The sequence below is a fragment of the Anabrus simplex genome, chromosome 6, assembly GCF_040414725.1.
Source record: "Anabrus simplex isolate iqAnaSimp1 chromosome 6, ASM4041472v1, whole genome shotgun sequence".
Taxonomy (NCBI): Eukaryota; Metazoa; Arthropoda; class Insecta; order Orthoptera; family Tettigoniidae; genus Anabrus; species Anabrus simplex.
In genome coordinates this window covers 197,734,430-197,755,532 of record NC_090270.1, presented here as the reverse complement: position 1 = coordinate 197,755,532, position 21,103 = coordinate 197,734,430, and the positions used below count along the sequence as shown (strand labels likewise).

General features: G+C 38.7%; 1 protein-coding gene across 1 annotated transcript in view; it reads right to left on the bottom strand.

Annotated features, from left to right (window-relative positions):
• LOC136876302 (5'-3' exonuclease PLD3) overlaps positions 1 to 21,103 on the bottom strand; it is a 139,916-nt gene that overhangs the window by 78,132 nt on the left and 40,681 nt on the right. Inside the window, exons 5-6 of the mRNA XM_067150135.2 lie at positions 17,156 to 17,290; positions 2,724 to 2,846 (exon numbers count right to left, since the gene is read on the bottom strand). Of these exons, the coding sequence (XP_067006236.2) occupies positions 2,724 to 2,846; positions 17,156 to 17,290 (258 nt within the window). The remainder of the gene's footprint in view (positions 1 to 2,723; positions 2,847 to 17,155; positions 17,291 to 21,103) is intronic.

Sequence of the window (21,103 nt, the reverse complement as noted above, 5' to 3'; positions counted from 1 at the left end):
ACTGTTTTCAGTTCTGTTTTCTCTATAACTCTTGTTATGCGGTTAAGAAAAACAAATCCTTTGGTGGCTTTTAATTATTTTAAGTGTACTTTTTGGCATACAGCTTCAAATACCCGTAACTCATTTCTAGTTGGTGCAATAAGGTCATATACCTACTCATATAACTACTTTTACTGGACGATCATTTTGACCGCTACTGCAGTAGCTATATATCAGACTTTTGTGGCATTCATTTAGAGTGGAATATCATTCTAACAGGCTGTAACAATATATTTTATTATTATCATTTAGACTTTCACGGCCTGTGTAACTATTCATGAGTTATATTTTTGGGCTTATGCCGTGTAAATAATTGTAAACACACTCAACGTTTCAAAAGGAACCTTGCCTTTCTTACTGTTTATTACTGTAGTATCGAATATAGCGTATTGGTGTTCTACAATGGGGCAGCTGTTGGCTCCTTTCAATCAATATTTGAACAGTATTTGTTCAGTAATGAATGGTGTGCAATCATAACGAGCAGTAAATTGTCATGCTCAGTCATTACAAACATTCAAACTAGATTTCCCAATTATTTGTAATTACTCCGCAAAAATATGTTCTCAAGTAATCTGCTGGCGGATGCCAAAATTCTGAGCAATTTACATAATATTTCCCCATAACAGTCGAGCGATCTCAAGGGTTAGGTAATTACTCACCAAATGGCAACACACGCCCAACAGCAAAACTGCTGATGAAAAAAAGGTAAGCCTATTTGACATTAGTCGTTTTGTATTTATGTAATTCTGTGCACAGTGCAAGTAAGTTTGGTTTTATAGTTTGCAGCTGAAGGTAACATTCAGGCAGATCATGAAATCACTAACAAGGAGCACGATATCAACTGCAGAAGGCCGAGCATACGCTGTACGAAGTCAACAAACGGGCACGGTCAGCACGTTGTGTTCGGCAAGGGAGAGGTTGCTTTGGAGAAAACAGTGTGGACTCGCGGGATTCTACAAAATCTGCCAGGCTATCGAGGACAGCAAAATATACTCAGGGAAATCCCAGGTCCCACAGGACATGCAAAATGCCACATTGAAGAAACTTGTCCCGCTACTGCTTGGTGTCTCTTTATTGATGAATCCATGCTCACTACACCCAACGATATACTGAGGTTAGAGCCTGTGAAGTTCTGAACAACCCTGAATGGTCGCTTTCTTTGGAAGAATTGGACGCATGCGGAACTTATGAAGCTGATACGAATGTTCTCAATCTGTGGTCACAGAAGTGGGATCCTGGAATTTTCTCCCAAACTTATGACACAAAACAGTTTCCTGGAAATCATGAGGTTTCTTTGATTCAATGAAACATCTACCTGCAGAGATTGCCTGAAAACTGATAGATTTGCGCTTGTATCCGTTGTGTGGGACAAATTTATATCTAATTGTACTATTTGCTACTGACCAGGTCAGAACATTACTGTTGATGAACAGCTCTTTTCCATTCAAGCAATGAACCAGACAAGTTTGGCTGTCTATGTGGAAGCCAAGTATGTCATAAACGGTTTACCCTATCTTGTGAAAGATGAAACGCGACCCACCGATTGGACTCTAAATGAATATGAAGTATTGCATCTTGCTGAGCCCTTCATCAATCAGGGAAGAAATATCACTAGTGATAACTTCCTCACTTCACTGAAACTAACAAAATCATTGAAGAAAAAGAATGCAAGTATCGTAGGCACTCTGATCCATAGTAGAAGAGAAGTTCATCCTGTGGAGACCAACAGTAACCCACGCTACAGCACAGTAGTGTACAAAAATGAGGATGCAACTCTCACGTCCTACCATGGTTAAAAGAACAAGAATGTCCTCATTCTCAGTACAGTACATACTGATGTAAGCATCAATGAACAACATCCAAAGAAAAATCATGAAACAATCCTTTTCTATAATTCTATCAAATTTGGTGTCGACATATTTAATCAAGTGGACCATAAGTACCTGGTAAAATCGATGAGTCGGCGATGTCTTCTTCAACATATCAGGTCTCGCTGGTATAAATGCTTATGCATTGTATAAGGCAACAATCGGCAAGTAAATACCGAGAAGGGTACTGCTGAGACATCTGGCAACCGATCTAGCGCATCCATATGCGTCTTGTCGGATTAGTAGGCTTCTCAACACCATCGTCGTTTTTGGCTGCAATGAGGCCCTAACCTCCAAAGAGAGTTCACACCGCGGACAGTGTCAGGTCACAGTTTGCAAAAGCAACAAGACAAAGGAAAGGTGTGCAATCTGTAGAAAAATGGTCTGTGGTAAGTGCACTTCAAAGGTGACCAAGTAAGGAGTGCGTGTACAGTGCAACAAATAAGTTGAAAAGAAGAAAGTGACGTTCATTGAGATATGTACATAATGTACGCTAAGTGTGTAAAAAGAACATTCTGCCTTACGAGTGTATTTATTTTTTATTCATAATATTGTTTACAAGTCCTACATGATCATAATAAAATTATATAGTGTCTATGATGTTTTTCTACTCAATTTGAACTGTTTTTTTTGCACCAATATCCCCAAGAAATGAATACGTGTTACTATTGGTCAAAATGACCACTTTGGTAAAAGTTGGTCGAAATAATGTTTGGTATTCCTAGTGTTAAATCTGACTGTCAACTGAGGATGTCATCCGACATTAATAAAGTAATCAACCATTTAACAACACTAGAAAATTAAGATGTTTCTTACCTGAGTAAGAGACCGCCAATCCATGTTGGCACTGCCGACATACAAATGTGTCCTGTCAATTATCCATAGTTTGGTGTGTAGCACTCCTCCACCCATTATTTTAGTAAAATTTACACTTCTCACCTGTAAAAATGAACATGTCTATTGGGAAGTTTAAAAAAAAAAATCATCTAAATAGTGACACTTTATTACAAAAAGTTAGACAAATAGGAACACAAAAGAGAACACATAGTAGAATATGCAAAATGGCATGTCAGTGTTGGAAGAGGGAGCAACAGAAAAAGAAAACAAGAACTAAAGTGAAGCTGGGTGCAAAATAAAACTGGGCTGAAAAATATTTGTTAATGCTGATGTGGAATTGCCCCTTGTCAATGAATAGAAGAACTGCCCATCACAGGAAATGCTGGAAACTGTGATTTTGATGCACCAATCGAATGCTGTCAATGTATGTGTGTGCGCATCTCCTGCATGCTCAACACACGAAGATTCGTCTGGATGCTTTAACGCATGCATAATAGTAAATTTGTAAGGATACAGATGCAGGTCCTTTTTGATAACTTTCAACACGACAATCTCTTAATTCCCACTTGCACAGATAAACAGCATTGAGATTTTGTTGGACTTCATTGCAGGCCTTTCTTCACTCGAACAATGTTTTCTGGTGTTCGAACTCTTTTTGGATAGTTGCAGATTTTATTTGTTACAGAGACTGTTCTGCGCCATTTTTCCACTAAGTTTTGCATTGCAGACGTTGCTGGAGGTTTTGTCACAACATTCCTCTTGTGCAAACAGTTCTGCACAGTTTTCCATGAATTGTGCTTCACATAACATTTGACAATGAACACACGCCGTTTTGTCATGAGCACCATTTTGTGTTGTACAACTGGTCATTAAACAAGTCTGCTACTTCCACTCACTCACACATAAAGCAACGTACTCCGGAGATGCGCACACGCAGACATGTGACTTATGAGGAGAGAGCCTACCTAATTCAAGACGGCAGTATATGAAGAACAGAAGATAGTTCTTGTCCTCTGTGTTTTCACATTTGTCCTCATCTCATCTTTCTGTTGCTTCCTCTTTCCACACTGACGTGTTGTGTTTATTCTATTACTAGCTGATGTACCCATGCTTCGCTACAGAATTCTCAGAAAGACTGTCTTTGTGGTTTTCCCAGCTGAAGTCAGCATAGGTCATTACAATGATGTCAGTAGGAATGCAGCGATTAAAAGCAAGGTTATCATATAAAATACTCAATCAAACGAAAAACCGCACATTTTTCACTTTTAACAAACTGTACTACGGTGCCGATCTTACAGTCCAAAGTTCCAGAGCTGGAATGACCAGGCCGCAGACAGCCACGACTACGCCTCTGCCAGTATTCTGTTAAGTGAGCACACTGCTCATCCCAATTAGTGCCTCAGAGTAGGTATTGAATAACTGGAATATTATAATGAACCCGTGTGTTACTTAGCAGGAGTATCAGAAAATTTATGAACCAGAAGAATGGCATGCTAAAGAAGAGAGAAATCTAACTCCTAGGCTACTTCACGCCAATATTCAGGCAGGCTGTTATACTCAGTACACAGCAGTAATCCCATTTATCTGAGACGAGTGGCAACAGAAGACACAAAGTACATCACAACAAACAATGGTCAATGTAATGTTATTGTTGATCAATTTTATGAGCTTTCTATATTGTAGGCCTTCACATTTAGTTTTCTTTCGACTCTGTCATATTGGGGCATCTTATAAAGTTATTTATAGTGTAGACTGTAGCCTTTACACACCGATTTTCATTAAATTCTGTTTACCCATTTTCTCGTGACTTGGCGCTGATATTGTCTTAGCAACAAAAATCAATACTCATGAATATCTCTGTTATCATCACTGGTATGGTAAAAATGTATAAAACATAAATTTTAATACTATATAACATTACTTATGTAGTATTTACTGATAGGACCACTAATAACATAATTATTTGAGAATTAAATTTCACTCAGCATGAATAAAATTATTTATGGCATCCGGGAGATAGTGGGTTCAAATCCCACTGTCGGCAGCCCTGAAGATGGTTTTCCGTGGTTTCCCATTTTCACACCAGGCAAATGCTGGGGCTGTACCTTAATTAAGGCCACGGCCGCTTCCTTTCAACTCCTAGGCCTTTCCTATCCCATCGTCGCCATAAGACCTATCTGTGTCAGTGCGACGTAAAGCCACTAGCAAAAAAAAAAAAAAAAGTAAATAAATAAATTTATGGCCTAGATTATAGCAACTTATTCCCTGACTTTACATACCGATTTTCATTAAATTCTCTTCAGCCGTTTTCTCGTGAATCGCATACATACAGGTAGACAGGCAGACAGAAATTACAGAAAATTTAAAAGTGCATTTCCTTGTTACTGTGGACAACACTGATACAGAAATACCATTATTTTCAATTTCTGAACAATGTATAGACAAAACTCATTATTTTATACATACGCTCAAGCGACCGTCAACCTTGTTGCTGCCCTTTCGCTGTTACCTGAAAAGGGATGACTAAGCCAGCTTAGGGAACTTCCCAGCCCATCCGAGGACATACCATGGCCCTTCTTCTATTGTTCCTTTCATCTAGTTTCTCCATGAGCTTTCTGGAATATACAACGGGAAGGTTCGATTTCCAGCCGAACCCTGAATGTTCTAGTGGCCCAACACTGAGGTATAAATACAAGGCCCCTGTGAGAAAATTATTGTAGTTGTTGTAATGCCGGAGTGACCAGTGAGTGTGTAACTGGAGGTGACAAAACGAAAGACTGTGTACTGCCTTAGGAGTACCGTGTGTGTGTGCTTCTGTGGATTGAGGACCACCGTGAATCAGCGGTTGAAGCAGTTACTGTAAGTGTGAGGATAATTGGGCGTGTGTTAATATTCGCTGTTGTGAGTATCGTCTTGCTGTTGGATACTGTTCAGCTGTTGCTGACTGTTGTTCACATCATGTGATTGTGTGAAGTACCGGACTATCATTGGAGTTCGAAACAACGAACAGTCATCGTGTGTTGTATAGCCAGTGACACTGTGTTCAAATCCAGCTATCTACGTACAGCTGCCGTATGAGTTGACTGACTGGACTTGGGGAAGTGAAAGTGAGGCGTAAGCATCCGTAGGTAGACGGGCGGGCTAGACCTCCTACCGTGTGTGTACAGTAGAGAGATTTGTAAATAGACTGGTAATTAGTGTGTGGCCATTCATAAAAGTTAGAATTGCTTGTGTTTAAATGTGTGTGCGTGCATTTATTAGGTCATCCTGAAGTAAATTAGAGTAATCAAACAGATGGAGTTATATTGGTAACAATATAATTATAGATGTGTTCCTTTTCCTGTTCATAATTCAGTATATTGCCTGTTTCCTCCTTTCCATTCCTTACAATAATTATTACATAAGAGATGAACAAACAAAATGTACCAATCTCAATATGCAGTGATTTTTATCAATAGTATGAGACCTAAGGGGAAGTTAGGGAGGGAGAAAGATTACAATGGTTGCAGTATTCAGGTAGCAGAACAAAATAAAGGCTAATGTGAAAAATCTGGCTTATGACTATCTTATCAATTTCCCTTTTGCCAGCTCTAGTCGGGTTAAAACAATGATGGCATCTTTCCACCTTCTTCTATTCAATGACCACTGCTGCGTCTAAACTATTATCCTATGCTCTGTGTCTGCCTGTGCTTCTCCTCCCTTTGATCTTAGTCTCCATCATCTGCCTTGGTATCTTTTCCTCTTGGGCAACAATACATCGTATACATTACACTTCCTTGGAACTTCTGTCTTCTTGATCTAATAATTCACACTCTGACAAAATGCATTTGTCTGTTGTTTCCTTTTAGTGATCTCCATGTCCAATCCTGCATCTGCTAGGGTAATGGAGTAGACCATATAACCAGTGCCTTAATGCTAAGTGTTGAGCAGCAGTAAATAACCCTATCCCCAAAGGTGACTGATGGCTTTGGTGGACATTTCCCTCAGGTGGGGTGATGGTTCCCTCAGCACAGGAAATGACACTGGAACACACCAAGCAGTGTGTGTTCCCAGGTTAACATGTACCCCATGCAAGGATTAGCCTGATTAATTTCTGGCAATAGCTCTAAAATGTCTTGGGAGTAGCAAATTCATTGTAATTATAGCCACAAAGGATGGTGGAAAAATCTGGCTCATCTGTTCAAAAATTGCATCACATCTACAAAAGTAACAAAGGACCAATGCAGAACAAGATGGGTACATGAATATAAAGTGAACAAAACTGGACAGATTGAGAGAAGAGATCATCATCATTATCATCATAATCATAGGTTGTTCTGCCATCCGCAAGGTCCAGTCATGGCTGTGACCTCCATACCTCTCTATCTTGTGCCCTTCTCTTCACTTCTGCATAATCTTCCTTTCTTTTTCTAATGCTGTCTAATAACTGGTATCGTCTTCTTCCCGTTCCTCGTTTTCCTTTTATCATCCCTTCAATTGCTACTCGTAGTAAAGTGTTGTGTCTTAGATTATGCCTTATCCAATTTTTCTTCCTATTTTGGATTATGGTCAGCATACTCCTCACTTCTCCCACTCTCTTCAGAACTTCATTTGATATTGTATCTTCCCACTTTACTCCTTCAATTCTTCGCCAAATCCACATCTCAAATGCCTCTATTCTTCTCTGTTCTTCCTTCCTTAACGTCCATGTTTCAGCGCCATATAGAGCTATACTCCATACGTAACACCTTGCAGGTCTCTTCCTCAGATCTTTCTCTAGCGGGCCACAAAGCAGTTTTTTTCTCTTGTTGAAGCTTTCCTTGGCTAAGGCAATTCAAGCTTTTATGTCTGTTATAGAGTAAAGGTCTTCAGTCACAATACTTCCAAGATACTTAAACTTATTCACCCGTTCAATAATTTCTCCCCCTATCTTGATTGTCGCTTTTTCACCTTTACCTCCAAGTTTCATGAATTTGGTTTTCTTTTTGTTTATGCTCATTCCATACTCTTCACACTTTTTGTTTAATTCTCTCAGCATTTTTCAGAGGTCCTTCACATTTTCAGCTATTACTGCCATATCATCAGCAAATCTTATACATTCTATTCTCTTACCTCCAATGTTGACACCTCTTTTACCATCCCAGCATTCACAAATATAATAATAAAGTTGGTGATAAGCAGCAACCCTGTCTAACACCTTTTCCCGGTCTGATTTCGTCTGTTAATTCTCCTCTTATTCTCACTCTTGCTGTTTGGTTGTAATATAATTCCTTTATCAGTCTTCTCTCTCTCCATTCCAATCCATGTTTCTTAAGTATCTCCAAGAGCTTATCCCACTTCACTTTGTCAAATGCCTTCTCTAAGTCTATAAAGACTGTGTATACTTTTCTATTCTTCTCTATGTGCCTTTTTCCTACGACTTTCAGTAAACCAATGGCATCCCTTGTGCCTACTCCATTCCTAAATCCATATTGTTGATAGAAGAGAACAAAAACTATACTTTGAAGTGAGGGAGTGGCTTGAAATTCTGATTCATGCAAATATGGAATGACAAGTACTGGATGTATGCACAGCTGCAAGCAAGTTAATTTGAACATATCGAATTCTAATGTCTTTCCTAACTCATATTAATTGTAATTGTTTGTTTCTGCCAAATACCCTCCCTGAGTAGGACCGAACTGCCTTCTTTTTATAGTGTTAATATTATTAAATGTTCTTCATCACAGGTACGGAGCATGATTCGCTCAGTGGCTTAGTTCCACGCTTCCCATCCAGAAGAGTGAGGTTCAAATCCTGGTCAATTCTTGGTTGAGATCTTAATCTCAAAAATCACATGATATCAGATCTGGCCTTAAACACCTGGCCAAAACCAAACCCTATTGTAATTAAGATACGTCAAAGTGCAGTATAAGTCTATGTTTTATAATTAGAATATGCCTAAGTAGAATTGTTCTGTAGTTACTTTATCAGTATTTTTCTTGCTTTATTGTCATGAAATCCTTGGGTATACGGGATTTCTTTCCACTGCTACATATTTTATTACACACAGAATATGCTATTTCAGCTGATATTTTCATATTATTTCATATTTCTGTGTATAAGATAAATGAACGACTAAGGGAGGCAGGTGTAGGGACTGTGGGTGCACGTAGGCATTAAGGAGTATGAGGGAAGAGATAGCGAGTTAATTAGGTTTTTAACAGAGGACAGGAACGAAGGTGGGTCCCCCTCAATCAATGTACAGGGTATGATAGTGAAGTGTCCTTATTCTAGGTCCAGATGTGATAGTTTTTTTTTTGCCTTACGTCGCACCAACACTGATAGGTCTTATGGCGATGATGGGATAGGAAAGGTGTAGGAGTTGGAAGGAAGCGGCCATGGCCAAAATTAAGGTACAGCCTCAGCATTTGCCTGGTGTGAAAATGGGAAACCACAGAAAACCATCTTCAGGGCTGCCGACAGTGGGATTTGAACCCACTATCTCTCGAATGCAAGCTCACAGCCGCGCGCCCCTAACCGCACGGCCAACTAGATGCTATAGTAATGTCAGCGAGCTTAAGTTAAAAAGAGCCAGCCAACACCTCAACTATTCTGATTCTAAGCTGTGGTACCCTTCAAAGTTATGTAATACAAGTACCAACATTGCAAAAATAATCCAGAGTGCGCAATCATAACTTACTGGTAAATCATGTTGGGCAAAGGGTACATGGGTATAGTAACATACAGGAACATTTTTTGTTAAAGAAAGGAAGAATAAGTTCTCTAGGACAGTATCTTATTCTGACTTTAAAGAGAAAAATGAAATACAACATCCCTCATATGTTCACAAGAAACTTTCCGGTACTTGGATAATAGGGCCATTTATGGCAGAAAAAGTTTATATGTAAGACTAAAGACAGTGAATGATCACCAAAGCTTTGAACAAGGCAATAAAATCAGAAAATCAACCATTAACAATGTAAACGGAATATTGAAATTGATGAGCATGCAGCTAGATGGCGTAAAATGAAAATGCCTGCACATGGTAGCTGAGACAATACGATTATTATTATTATTATTATTATTATGTAAACTTTTGATAGGATATCTACCATGTGGGCAACAGCCCTAAATGCAGATAATTGAATTTTAGAGCCACTTGTGTTAATCCTTACGACACATTACCACACTTTGAGTATCTATGAAATTGCTAAGTACAGCTGAGCTGCTTTCTTGACCCTATTATATGCCTCACTATTTCACCAATTGAGAACGGTTGAAATCCACTGTCTCTTCAGAAATTACAGCATTAATTACCACACAATATTGGCAGATCCTGTCTGGGAGGATTACTCACTCTCAGTTGAAACTGGCACATATACTTAGGCCAGAAGAAAGGCTATACCATACCAAATAAAGTAGGTAATTGTTGCTAATCTTACATCTGTGTTCACTTGGTACAGATGTACATTATTATTCTAATAGTGGATTCGTGCTTCTCCGCAGTATATTAGAAATAGGTCAGGTAACTCGTCTTGATATGCCAGTCGTAGTCACACTGAATGGGTTGCTATATTTCTAGAAAATAGATCTCAAAGAATTAGAGTGGGCGAAGCTTTATCAGACCCTGTAATAATTAAGAGGGGAATTCCTCAAGGCAGTATTATTGGACCTTTATGTTTTCTTATATATATATAAATGATATGAGTAAAGGAGTGGAATCAAAGGTAAGGCTTTTTGTGGATGATGTTATTCTATATAGAGTAATAAATAAGTTACAAGATTGTGAGCAACTGCAACGTGACCTCGATAATGTTGTGAGATGGACAGCAGGCAATGGTATGTTGATAAACGGGGTTAAAAGTCAGGTTGTGAGTTTCACAAGTAGGAAAAGTCCTCTCAGTTTTAATTACTGCGTTGATGGGGTGAAAAAAGTTCCTTTTTGGGGATCATTGTAAGTATCTAGGTTTTAATATAAGGAAAGATCTTCATTGGGGTAATCACATAAATGGGATTGTAAATAAAGGGTACAGATCTCTGCACATGGTTATGAGGGTGTTTAGGGGTTGTAGTAAGGATGTAAAGGAGAGGGCATATAAGTCTCTGGTAAGACCCCAACTAGAGTATGGTTCCAATGTATGGGACCCTCACCATGATTACCTGATTCAAGAACTGGAAAAAATCCAAAGAAAAGCAGCTCTATTTGTTCTGGGTGATTTCCGACAAAAGAGTATCGTCACAAAAATGTTGCAAAGTTTGGGATGGGAAGAATTGGGAGAAAGAAGACGAGCTGCTCGACTGAGTGGTATGTTACAAGTAACAACTCTCATTATTGTTCCGTACTGAAGATGACGCTAGGCATAGAATCTCAAGGATAATTTAATAAAACCACCTATTCAATACTTTCCATTAGATTTAAAGAGGATATTACATACTGGGCTTCATTTGACCCACCTATATAATTTCATGTTCTTGACGTACTGTAACTAATGTCAGAATGTGTTGTCAACCACAAGTGGAGATTTAGAACTGATTGTTAATTGTAGGCTGGTCAAGATTGTTGTGAATGAAAATATAAATTTAAATTAACAGAGTTTTTAACACAGTGGTTTTATTAAATTATCCCTGAGATTCTATGTAAAGTGGTATGTTCGGAACTGTCAGCGGAGAGATGGTGTGGAATGACATTAGTAGACAAGTAAGTTGTTGAGTGGCGTCTTTAAAAGTAGGAAAGATCACAATATGAAGATAAAGTTGGAATTCAAGAGGACAAATTGAGGCAAATATTCATTTATAGGAAGGGGAGTTAGGGATTGGAATAAATTACCAAGGGAGATGTTCAATAAATTTCCAATTTCTTTGAAATCATTTAAGAAAGGGCTAGGAAAACAACAGATAGAGAATCTGCCACCTGGGCGACTGCCCTAAATGCAGATCAGTATTGATTGACTGATTGACTGACTGATTTGCCTGCCCTTTTCAATAGTTTTAAGAACATTTAATACAGGTTTATAAAAATCGATTCATTCATAATGTAGTTTATAACACTTTTTTACATACAATATTCACTGTGCATTGACCATTCAGGCGTTTTGGATCTTAACATTTTCAAAAGATTGCCCAAGGTAGGGCAACATACAATTGGCCATGACTGAATACTGGTTTGAGTAAGCAGATACCCACTTTCCAAGCGTTTGTCCCTGTGCTTTACTACTGGTCATCCAGAAGGTTAGTCGACTTGATATCTTCCCGTCTATGCGTATGTCAACTGTTTTCTCTTAGCAGCATGGAAGTTACAGTAATAGGAACATTCTGCCATCTGCCGAGTATATTTAGAAGCTGGGGAAGGTTGGAGAATCAACGAGTATCTAACAGAGAATAGTATTCTTCCATGATCAGAGGAAATGTATACTCTCTCACTTGACAGGCAGTAATCAAACATGGCTGCATGCAATCACATTACTAAGGATGAAATCACATATCAGAATATTGAAAGTGTTAATCGCTTAGCAATCCGCTAAGTACAGAATGCATCGGTTCCGCTTGGCTCAGACCAATGCTTTGTCTCTGGGCTACTCGACTAAGCTTGCCTCAACTCGGCTCGGATTTGGAGCGCTACGAAGCAAGTGAGGAAGAGGGAGATAGGGGGAGTGAGGGAGACAGGCGTGGCAAAAGAGAGAGACAGCACTATTGCTCCAAATCGAGGAGTGGTGGTCTGCACTCTGGGCAACCAAGCAAAGTCGTCTTTTGCACCGGGCACAGTGCATGCACCAGGCACATGTGCCCTGAGAGGCCCTGATATAGATTATTATTATTATTATTATTATTATTTCTTATAAAGAGCATTTACCAAAGGAATGTGCAAGACAAAATTAGGCAATCATGTAGCATGGTAAAAAAGAAAGGCACATTATTCAATAACTATTCATATTCCTTTCAACAATTTAGTGGGAATGAATGAAAAATGATTGACTGATTGATTAATTGATTTGATGTTGTGAGGCCTCTGGGGAAGACTGGTTCAGGTCTTTCTACTAGACGTTCATGGGCAACCTATATGCATAGGTGTGATGATTATGATAATGAAGTTGGGAGAGGGTCATATGCCCTCACTCCAGTTGAACACTGCAGAGAGGTTTGAAATTGAACAAAGGCTTTTGGCACGCAATCTAGTGATTAGAAATTGTATACCACCACCTCTCTTACCCTACTAGCCAATGTTCTCATGGTGAAAAACTTTTCCACCAACAGAACTTGAACCAGCTAACCATGGTATCAGACTGTGAAGACTTGACGTCATAATGATCACGACCATTAGGGGGCTATGAAAAATTATGAGAAATTATCATGATCCATAGTAAAAATATTGATGTTAACAGAATGACAAGACAACAGAATGGAATTTGCTTCTCATTTTATACATTTTTCACTTTGCTGAATTACTAGAAAAATTTTCATATATTATCAATCAAGTTAAAAATACTGACATTTGCGGTGAAATATTTTTGCATGCAGAGAAAATATTCTTAAAGCAAACAAAATACTACTCCCAAAAACAACATTCAGGAAATTGCTAAACATCTAGAAATGCTAAATGAAGAAGTAGTGGAATAATACAAATTTGCAAAGTAAATTAATGATATATAAAATAAGAGTTTTATCTGTACATTGCTCAGAATTTGAAAAGAATAGTATTTCTGTATTGGACATGTCCACAGTAACAAGAAAATGCACTTTTTACTTTTCCGTAATTTCCGTCTGTCTGTCTGTCTGTCTGTATGTATGTACACGCATCACAAGAAAACGGCTGAAGAGAATTTAATGAAAATCGGTATGTGAAGTCTGGGGATGAGCCACTACAATCTAGGCTATAAATCATTTTACTCACGCTGAGTGAAATGGTAGTTCAGGGGAAAGCCTACAATTTAATTCTCAAGTATTTATTTTATTAGTGGTCCTATCGATAAATACTACATAACTAAAATTATATAGAATTAAATTTCCGGTCATTTATGTCATACATTGTTATTGTGCAAGCTTTGATAACACAGATATTCATAAATTTGTATTTTTGTTGCCAAGTCCATATCGACGCCGAGCCACGGGAAAATGGGTCAACAGAATTTAATGAAAGTCGGTATATAGAGTCGGGAAATAAGAAACTACAGTCTAAGTTATAAACAATTGTATTCACCCTGGATGAAATTGTACTTTAGGGGAAGGCATTTAAAATTTAATTTTTAAATACCTATTTTATTGGTCCTATCGAAAAGTACTACATAACAAAAGTTATAGAGAATACAATTTCCGACCATTTATGTTTTATTCAGTTTTACCGGACCGACTATGATAAGAGTGGTATTTCAGAGTCGGAAGAAAACTAAATGTGAAGGCCTACAATATTGAAAGCCCATAACATTGATCAACAATATCATTACATTGACCATTGTGTGTTGTGATGTTCTTTGTCTCTTATGCTGCCGCTCAACTCCGATAGATGGGATTACTCCTGCGTACCAAGTATAACAGCCTGACTGAATACTGGCGGGAAATAGCTGAGGAGTTAGAAAACTTTAGCATGTCATTCCTCTGGTTCATACGTTTTCTGATACCATACTGCTGATACGTAACCCACTGGTTCATCATAGTATTCCAGCTATTCGATCCCTACTTTGAAGCGCTGTTTTGAATGAGCAGTGTGCACACTTAAGGCAGAGCCTCATGTATTAGTAGGAGTAGTAGGAGTAGTAGTAGTAGTAGTAGTAGTAGTAGTAGTAGTAGTAGTAGTAGTATGACCTGGTCTAGAATTACAATTTAGGCATATTCCAAATTATATCACTACAGTTCACTAAATAACTCAGAATTCAACCTGGAAAAGAGCCGTTTCTTAAAAAGAGCTTCTTCCTCTTCACTTTTATTAAATTCTACATTCATTTTATTCACAATTAGCAGTGAAGAGGGGGTTCTCCTATTGCTTGGAGGAAAACTTTGCCTCCAAGTCAGACAGATTTTTCCGCCGCCAGTGTAGTGAATTGAGATTTTCCGACTCATTGGGTACTCCTAGGAAACAGATTAGTAAAAGGGCAAAGTATTTGCTCTGGGACTCTCCACTATTCTACGCCCCCCTGAAAAAAGACCAGGAGTGTTCACGGATCACGGCTGTCTGCGGCCTGGTCATTCCAGCTCTGGAACTTTGGACTGTTAGATCGGCAGCGTAGTACTGTTCATTAAAAGTGAGAAAATGTGTTGTTTTCATTTGATCGAGTATTTCATATGAAATCATTGCTTTTACTCGTGCCATTCCTACTGACGTCATTGTAATGACCCATGTTCATTTCAGGTGGGAAAACCACTAAGGCAGTCTTTCTGAGGATATAAAAAACCAGGTGGAGAGTCAGTGTCTGCCATTATAATGAAATTCTCCAACCTGATTGTGACTGATGGTAGGCAAGCGGGCCTACCATTACAATGAAAATTCCCTAACGCAGTCTTCGTATGAGAAAAGACGTTTGGTGATTTTTCCGTTGCGTTTCTAGGGTAATACAGTCTCGCTCACAACGTGTACACTATCTAACCTACAATTCTGTATACAATGTAGAATTCCGTAGCGAAGCACGGGTACATCAGCTAGTTAATGATAAATGAGACAAATGTAATTTAAACAGTTTAAGCAGTAAAATCTATCAAGGAAAGAATCTTAAACATTATCAGGCAGATGGTGACTATTTAATTTAGGTAGATTGGTGCTATTTAATGTTCTAGTTATGATGAATCAATGGGCATATAAATGTTTTGTTGGCAACATTACAATGAGTATATTTTGTTCATACTACTGTAGGCTATTAATTTATACATTTGTTCTAATATTCTGAATCCTTCTGGTCACCTGTAATTTCAGGTAGATTAGTAAAAAATAACTAAAATGTAAATAATCTTCATCACTATATGTCTTCAAGGTATGGTGTACAGGAATTTTGATTTGATGTCGCTTAGGCTGCTTGTGTGGCAGTCTATATGTTCTGTATTTCTCTACCAGATGGCAGAGAAAAATGAACTTTATTAGGTGACCTCCTGTTGCGTTTTAATTAATTTTATCAAGTGAACACTGAATGTGTCACATGAGATTTTTTACATGCTGACATCATACAAGATGGAGTGCTGAATAACATTTTTTCTGTTTTTCAAAAATATGATTACCTCTACTGGGTTGAAGCTTCAATTCAGAAGGTGATTCTCTGCCGCTGATCCACAGAGGCAGCTATAGTTGTAGATGCAATCATATGTTAATGGTTTTCAAGTTCTCACTGTCTGTTGTTCTAATATGAAAGCAATTCAAGAACATAGTTGTTCTACAATTCTTTATGAATTTAAGAGCAGTCAAATAAACAAGAATGTCTGGACAGATTAGGAGGAGATTTTCCGGACTTCACTTCTACACTCTACAGTTTACGGTTGATTTGTTGAGTACTGATGAACAGGAAGTACAGCTCTAAGAGATGAACAGAATATAGGATGTTCAGGAACAGTAGTCACAGAGGAAAGCTTCTGTAGTGTGGAAGTCAATCTTAACGGCCTTACAAGGAGGTAGAATCGTCTCTGACCATTCATCTGCTGCAAACTTTGGAACTTCTGCACAAATTTCTTCATGTGAAGCAGCTTTGTTGCAGATGGGTTTCCCATAATCTCACAGAATACCAAAAGGTAGAGAGGATAGCATGATGCTATTGTCGATAATGGGATTCAAACATGTCCATGACATCATCACAAGCAATGAAAATTGGATATATCAGGATGATTGGAAATCAGAAGCTGTCATTGAGTTTTTGTAAATGACAATAATATTGTCAAGGTCACGAAGCAATACTGGAGCATGGATCAGAAGATAATAGTAAGTTTCTTCTCTACAAGTGTCCACATCATGACTATTTAACTTCAGAAACAACAAGTATTCAGAGCAGACTAATACATCACAGTCTACCCTGTGTCACTCAAAGTCTTCAGAGTACTGGTTTCTAGGTTAAAAGAATTTCTGCTTCACCACAGCAACTATTTTGAAAATAAAGGAATTTCTGCAAGAATCAAAAGTACAATTGGTGAACTATCCACTATGCAGTTCAGGTCTGGTTCCTCATTATTCTTTTCAACAGGGAAGGAAAAGATGAGAAGTCATCTGTTTGGAAGTCCAGAAGAGGCTGTTACACCTCAAAGAAAAAAAAAAAAAAAAATGATTTGGTCCCATCTCTAACAGAGCATGGTATAGGCACATGAAAAGTACTAGGCAAAATTGATGAGTTCCAATATTCCCTTTTATAGAATCCAGAAAAATACTGTAGTCATGCTTAATCAGATACAAGAAAATAAAGTATCAAACTTCCAATCTACCATTAGATAACCTAGAAAAACTAAAATACTCCAGAATATTCAAGAAGGAGTTTATGTTAAGGGTAACTTACCTGTGCAGCTCCTTGCTTAGCCAAGTATTTTGTATCTATATTAGGATTTGACTCAGATGGACTGTTCTGAGCAATAAAAATTGATATATTTCTTTTTGTTCCAGCATCAAGAATACTTTGGAAAACTTTTCCACCCTAGAATTTCAAAAAAATGATTTCAGCATATTAGTCAACAACACAAAATTAAAATATCGAGAAACATCAACACAGATAATTCTGCATATAACAAACATCCTCTTATATCCATGTTCATATAAAATATATTAATAAAATGTAATCAGAATAAAATTAAGTTTTCATCATCCAAGAAGACTTTGGAAAACTTTTCTACCCTACAATTTTATAAAAATGATTTTTAGCATATTAGTCAACAACACAAAATTAAAATATGGAGAAACATCACAAATAATTCTGTATATAAAGGGCATACTCTTATGTCCATGTTCACATAAAATGTATTAAACATTAAAAAATTTAATCAGAATAAAATTAAGTTTTCATAATCCATTCTTCCCCATATGGTCAGTGACAGGGTTTTAAAGGCCTCTGGGCCTTGGATGAGCAATAGCTTGTCCAGGTTATAACTAGGGCTCGGATGTTTAGGAAAAGTCATATTTTTTCTTTGTCTCTATTTTCTTGCCTGATTGGATTTTGGTGCAAATCAGGTGATTATTTTCACAATTAAGTGATTTTTTTGGTCATGTAAGTGCGTAATGTGACTATTTTTGGTCATAAGGTCATATTTTGAGCTATTTTTGTACAAACATCATATTTTGTCGGTTTGACAACAACTGTAGCTGTGCAAAATAATCCTCAACTTACCGAATGCGAACTAGTGTTCACAAAACTGCTTCTCGGTATCACATCTGTAGTTAATACAAGTGGAATACCCTTTGTATAGAATGAAGGTCAGAGCATCACTGCATCTTTTACTTGGCAACCCGGTCTCCCAGGCAGCGACAGAAATAATCCTGAAAAACCTATCCCAGCAGTGAAGCTTCTGGCAATAGCTCACTTGTTTTTGTTCAGATATTAGAACTTCAATCTCTTTTCACTTACACAAGCAACAGTTTACAGAGAATCGTATTCCAGAACACATTCCAGTATGCCTAAGGAAAAGTCTTCTACTAGTGTTAGGTTACGAAGCTTTGTTAAGGAATTTGGAGAAGAATATTTCTACTAATTTTTTGCTATGTGCTTTACATCGCACCAACACAGATAGGTCTTATGGCAACGATGGAATAGGGAAGGCCTGGAGTGGGAAGGAAACGGCCGTGGCTTTAATTAAGGTATAGCCCCAGCATTTGCCTAGTGTGAAAATGGGAAACCATGGAAAACCATCTTCAGGGCTGCCGACAGTGGGATTTGAACCCACTGTCACCCGGATGAGAGCTCACAGTTGCGCGACTCTAACTGCACGGCCAACTCGCCCGGTTAGAATATTTCTGTACAGATGGTTTAGTTCTATTCTGGAAGTTGTGTGAAGTGAAAGTCATAGCTGAAAAACGTTTTAATATGCAACAACATTGTAACATGGCAAAACACAGCACCATCAAATGAGGGAGGGAGACGAAGGGGGGGGTTGTAGAAGACAGGTGGTCTTATGTTCTAGGGGAAGGAGATTGCAGGCTAAGGGCTTTATTTAGGATCAGAATTCAGGACAGGTGTCTGTGCGAGAAATTGGTACGAGTCACTCCAGGTAGAACAACAGAGGGAAGATGAGGAACAGGGAACTGTTGCTGAGATGTATGGAAGTGGGAGGAAGGGAAAAGGTAGGAAAGGGAAATGTAGAGTAGAGGATAGCAAAAGACAGGTCGAACAGGGTCATGGGAAGGAGAAAAGGGAGGAGGAAGTAGCTTCTGCAGCTATCAGGAAAGATAATAATGTTATTTGCTTTACGTCCCACTAACTACTTTTACGGTTTTCGGAGACGCCGAGGTGCCGGAATTTAGTCCTACAGGAGTTCTTTTACGGGCCAGTAAATCTACCGACACAAGGCTGTCGTATCTGAGCACCTTCAAATACCACCGGACTGAGCCAGGATCGAACCTGCCAAGTTGGGGTTAGAAGGCCAGCGCCTTAACCGTCTGAGCCACTCAGCCCGGCTATAAGGAAAGATAGGGCTGACCAGGAGGGGAGGGGATCAAATGAGGTGGGTAGGGTTGAGGCTCTGGTCATGGTGGATTCCATCGTTAGACACGTGGGGAAAGTGTGTGGAGGAAAGGGAACCAGTGTAGAGTGTTATCCAGGAATTGGGGTTGAGGCAGATGTTGAGGAAAGTAGAAGAGAGGGAGGAGGAGAAGGAGAAGGTGGTAGTGTTTCACGTTGGTACCAACAACGTAAGGCAAGCTGATATAAGTACCAACATAGTTGGAGATGTGTGGGATCTGGTAAATGCAGCACAGGTGAAGTTTAAGGAAGCAGAGAATGTTATCAGTGGAAAACTGTGTAGGAGGGATACTGATTGGAGGGTGATTGGAGATTTAAATGAGACTATGGAGTGGGTATGTGAGAAACTGGGAGTGAAATTTCTAGATCCTAATGGGTGGGTAGGAGATAGGGATCTGCGCTCAGATGGCCTTCACTTAAACCGCAGTGGTATGTATAAGTTAGGAAATTTATTTGGAAGGGTAATAGGGAGGTATATTCAGTGAAATGGCGTGGCCTAGGGAGCGATGATAAGGGAACAGAGGACTGGAAATCAAGTAGGGATGACATAAAAATGTTAGTGTTGAACTGCAGAAGTATTGAAAAGAAAGGAATAGAATTAAGTAATTTAATAGATACATATTTACCAGATATTGTAATAGGAGTTGAATCATGGCTGAGACGTCCGGCTCCATGGCTAAATGGTTAGCGTGCTGGCCTTTGGTCACAGGGGTCCCGGGTTCGATTCCCGGCAGGGTCGGGAATTTTAACCTTAATTGGTTAATTTCGCTGGCACGGGGGCTGGGTGTATGTGTCATCTTCATCATCACTTCATCCTCATCACGACGCGCAGGTCACCTACGGGTGTCAAATCAAAAGACCTGCATCTGGCGAGCCGAACATGTCCTCGGACACTCCCGGCACTAAAAGCCATACGCCATTTCATTTTTTCATGGCTGAGAAATGTAATGGATGCAGAAATTTTCTCATGGAACTGGAGTGTGTATTGTAGAGATAAGATAGGAATGGTAGGAGGGGGAGTATTTATTCTGGTGAAAGAAGAATTTGTAAGCTACGAAAAAGTTAAAGATGGCACACATGAAATTCTAGGTGTAAGGCTCATTTCTAAAGATAACAGGCAACTTGATATCTTTGGAGTGTACAGACTGAGAAAGGGTAGCGCTGAAACGGATTCAGAATTATTTGATAAGATAATCAGCTATGTGGGAAATGACATGGAAAGGAATGTGATTGTAGTGGGAGATCTGAATTTACCAGACGTCAACTGGGAAGGAAATGTGAACGACAGGAAGCATGATCAACAAATGGCAAATAAGTTAATATGGGAAGGACAGCTGATTCAGAAAGTGACGGAACCAACTAGAGGGAAAAATATCCTGGATGTGGTGCTGGTAAAACCAGATGAGCTCTATAGAGAAACCGAAGTAATAGATGGTATTAGCGATCATGAAGCTGTTTTTGTCGTAGTTAAAAGTAAATGTGACAGAAAGGAAGGTCTTAAAAGTAGGACTATTAGGTAGTACCATATGGCTGATAAAGCAGGCATAAGGCAGTTTCTAAAAAAGTAACTATGATAGGTGGAAAACGGTAATTAAAAATGTAAAGAGACTCTGAGATGGGTTTAAAGCAATTGTTGAGGAAAGTGAAAACAAGTTTGTACCTTTAAAGGTGGTAAGCAATGGTAAAGACCCACCTTATTATAATAGAGAAATAAAGAGACTAAGAAGGAGGTACAGATTGGAAAGAAATAGAGTTAGAAACGGCTGTGGAAGAAAGGAG